This window comes from Aspergillus welwitschiae, assembly GCF_003344945.1.
Source record: "Aspergillus welwitschiae strain CBS 139.54b unplaced genomic scaffold BDQ94scaffold_146, whole genome shotgun sequence".
Lineage (NCBI taxonomy): Eukaryota > Fungi > Ascomycota > Eurotiomycetes > Eurotiales > Aspergillaceae > Aspergillus > Aspergillus welwitschiae.
Genome location: NW_020798840.1, coordinates 1,733 through 2,604, shown reverse-complemented (window position 1 = coordinate 2,604; position 872 = coordinate 1,733). Strand labels below are relative to the sequence as shown.

The window sequence follows — 872 nt, the reverse complement described above, 5'->3', positions numbered from 1 at the left end:
GCCGTGGTCACTCAGATATTCTCATACATGATCGACAGTGGCGTTCGATACGGCTACATCTGCACCGGGGAGGCTTTCGTTTTCCTTCATATCCCAAAGGATGATCCCACCATTATTCAATATTTCTTGTGTATCCCGAATCAGGATGCGCAGGCGGATGTGCAGGCGGACGATGAAGTGCGCCTCCACCGGACTGCCATCGGTCAGGTGCTTGCGTTCACGCTTCAAGCGCTGGCCGTCAAACCTCCGACTCAGAAATGGCACGATGTGGCACACGACCAGCTAACAACCTGGAAGGTCGAATATCTCGACGTGTTGAGAGAAATTCCCGAAACTCTCCGTAAAGACCCGCCGGCGTCTAATTATCGGCCCCCTCACTGGAAACCAGATCGGAAAATACACAACACACGCGCTCGCACTCGCGCGCGTTGTCAACCGGGCGCATCGACACCGAAGCATTCGTCCACTAAAGGCAGCGGCAGTGATCAAGAATCGCATTCGCCATCCGCCGCAGCCGCGTCGCGCATCCGATCGAGCCGCGGCCAAGGCAACCACCGCCAATCAACCCGGGAAGGTGAAAGGACACGAGCCGGCCAAGACCATAAACAGACCTCTCGGCAAGACGGACCTTCTACGCGACCATACTGCACCATTGCGTGCATCCGCGGCTTGGCTAACCGAGAACCACTGGATAAGAGTTGCCCCAACTGGAAACTCCACGGTGGTCCAAGACACTCCATCGGACCGCAGGAGTTCACACGTCAGCTCCATCGTCAACTGGCCCGAGATCGGGAGCTTGGATTCGAACAGCTGCACGTGTGTGGTCGGACAGGATATCTCATCAAAGCCACCCTCCTTTCCCGCGGATACAC

General features: G+C 56.7%; 1 protein-coding gene across 1 annotated transcript in view; it reads left to right on the top strand.

The window, feature by feature from the left end:
• Positions 1 to 27: 27 nt before the first annotated feature.
• Positions 28 to 872, top strand: part of BDQ94DRAFT_164590 (uncharacterized protein) — a gene marked incomplete at both ends in the record, with an annotated part of 1,489 nt that continues 644 nt past the window's right edge. The window contains one exon of the mRNA XM_026770060.1: positions 28 to 724. Coding sequence (XP_026619322.1) covers positions 28 to 724 — 697 coding nt within the window. The remainder of the gene's footprint in view (positions 725 to 872) is intronic.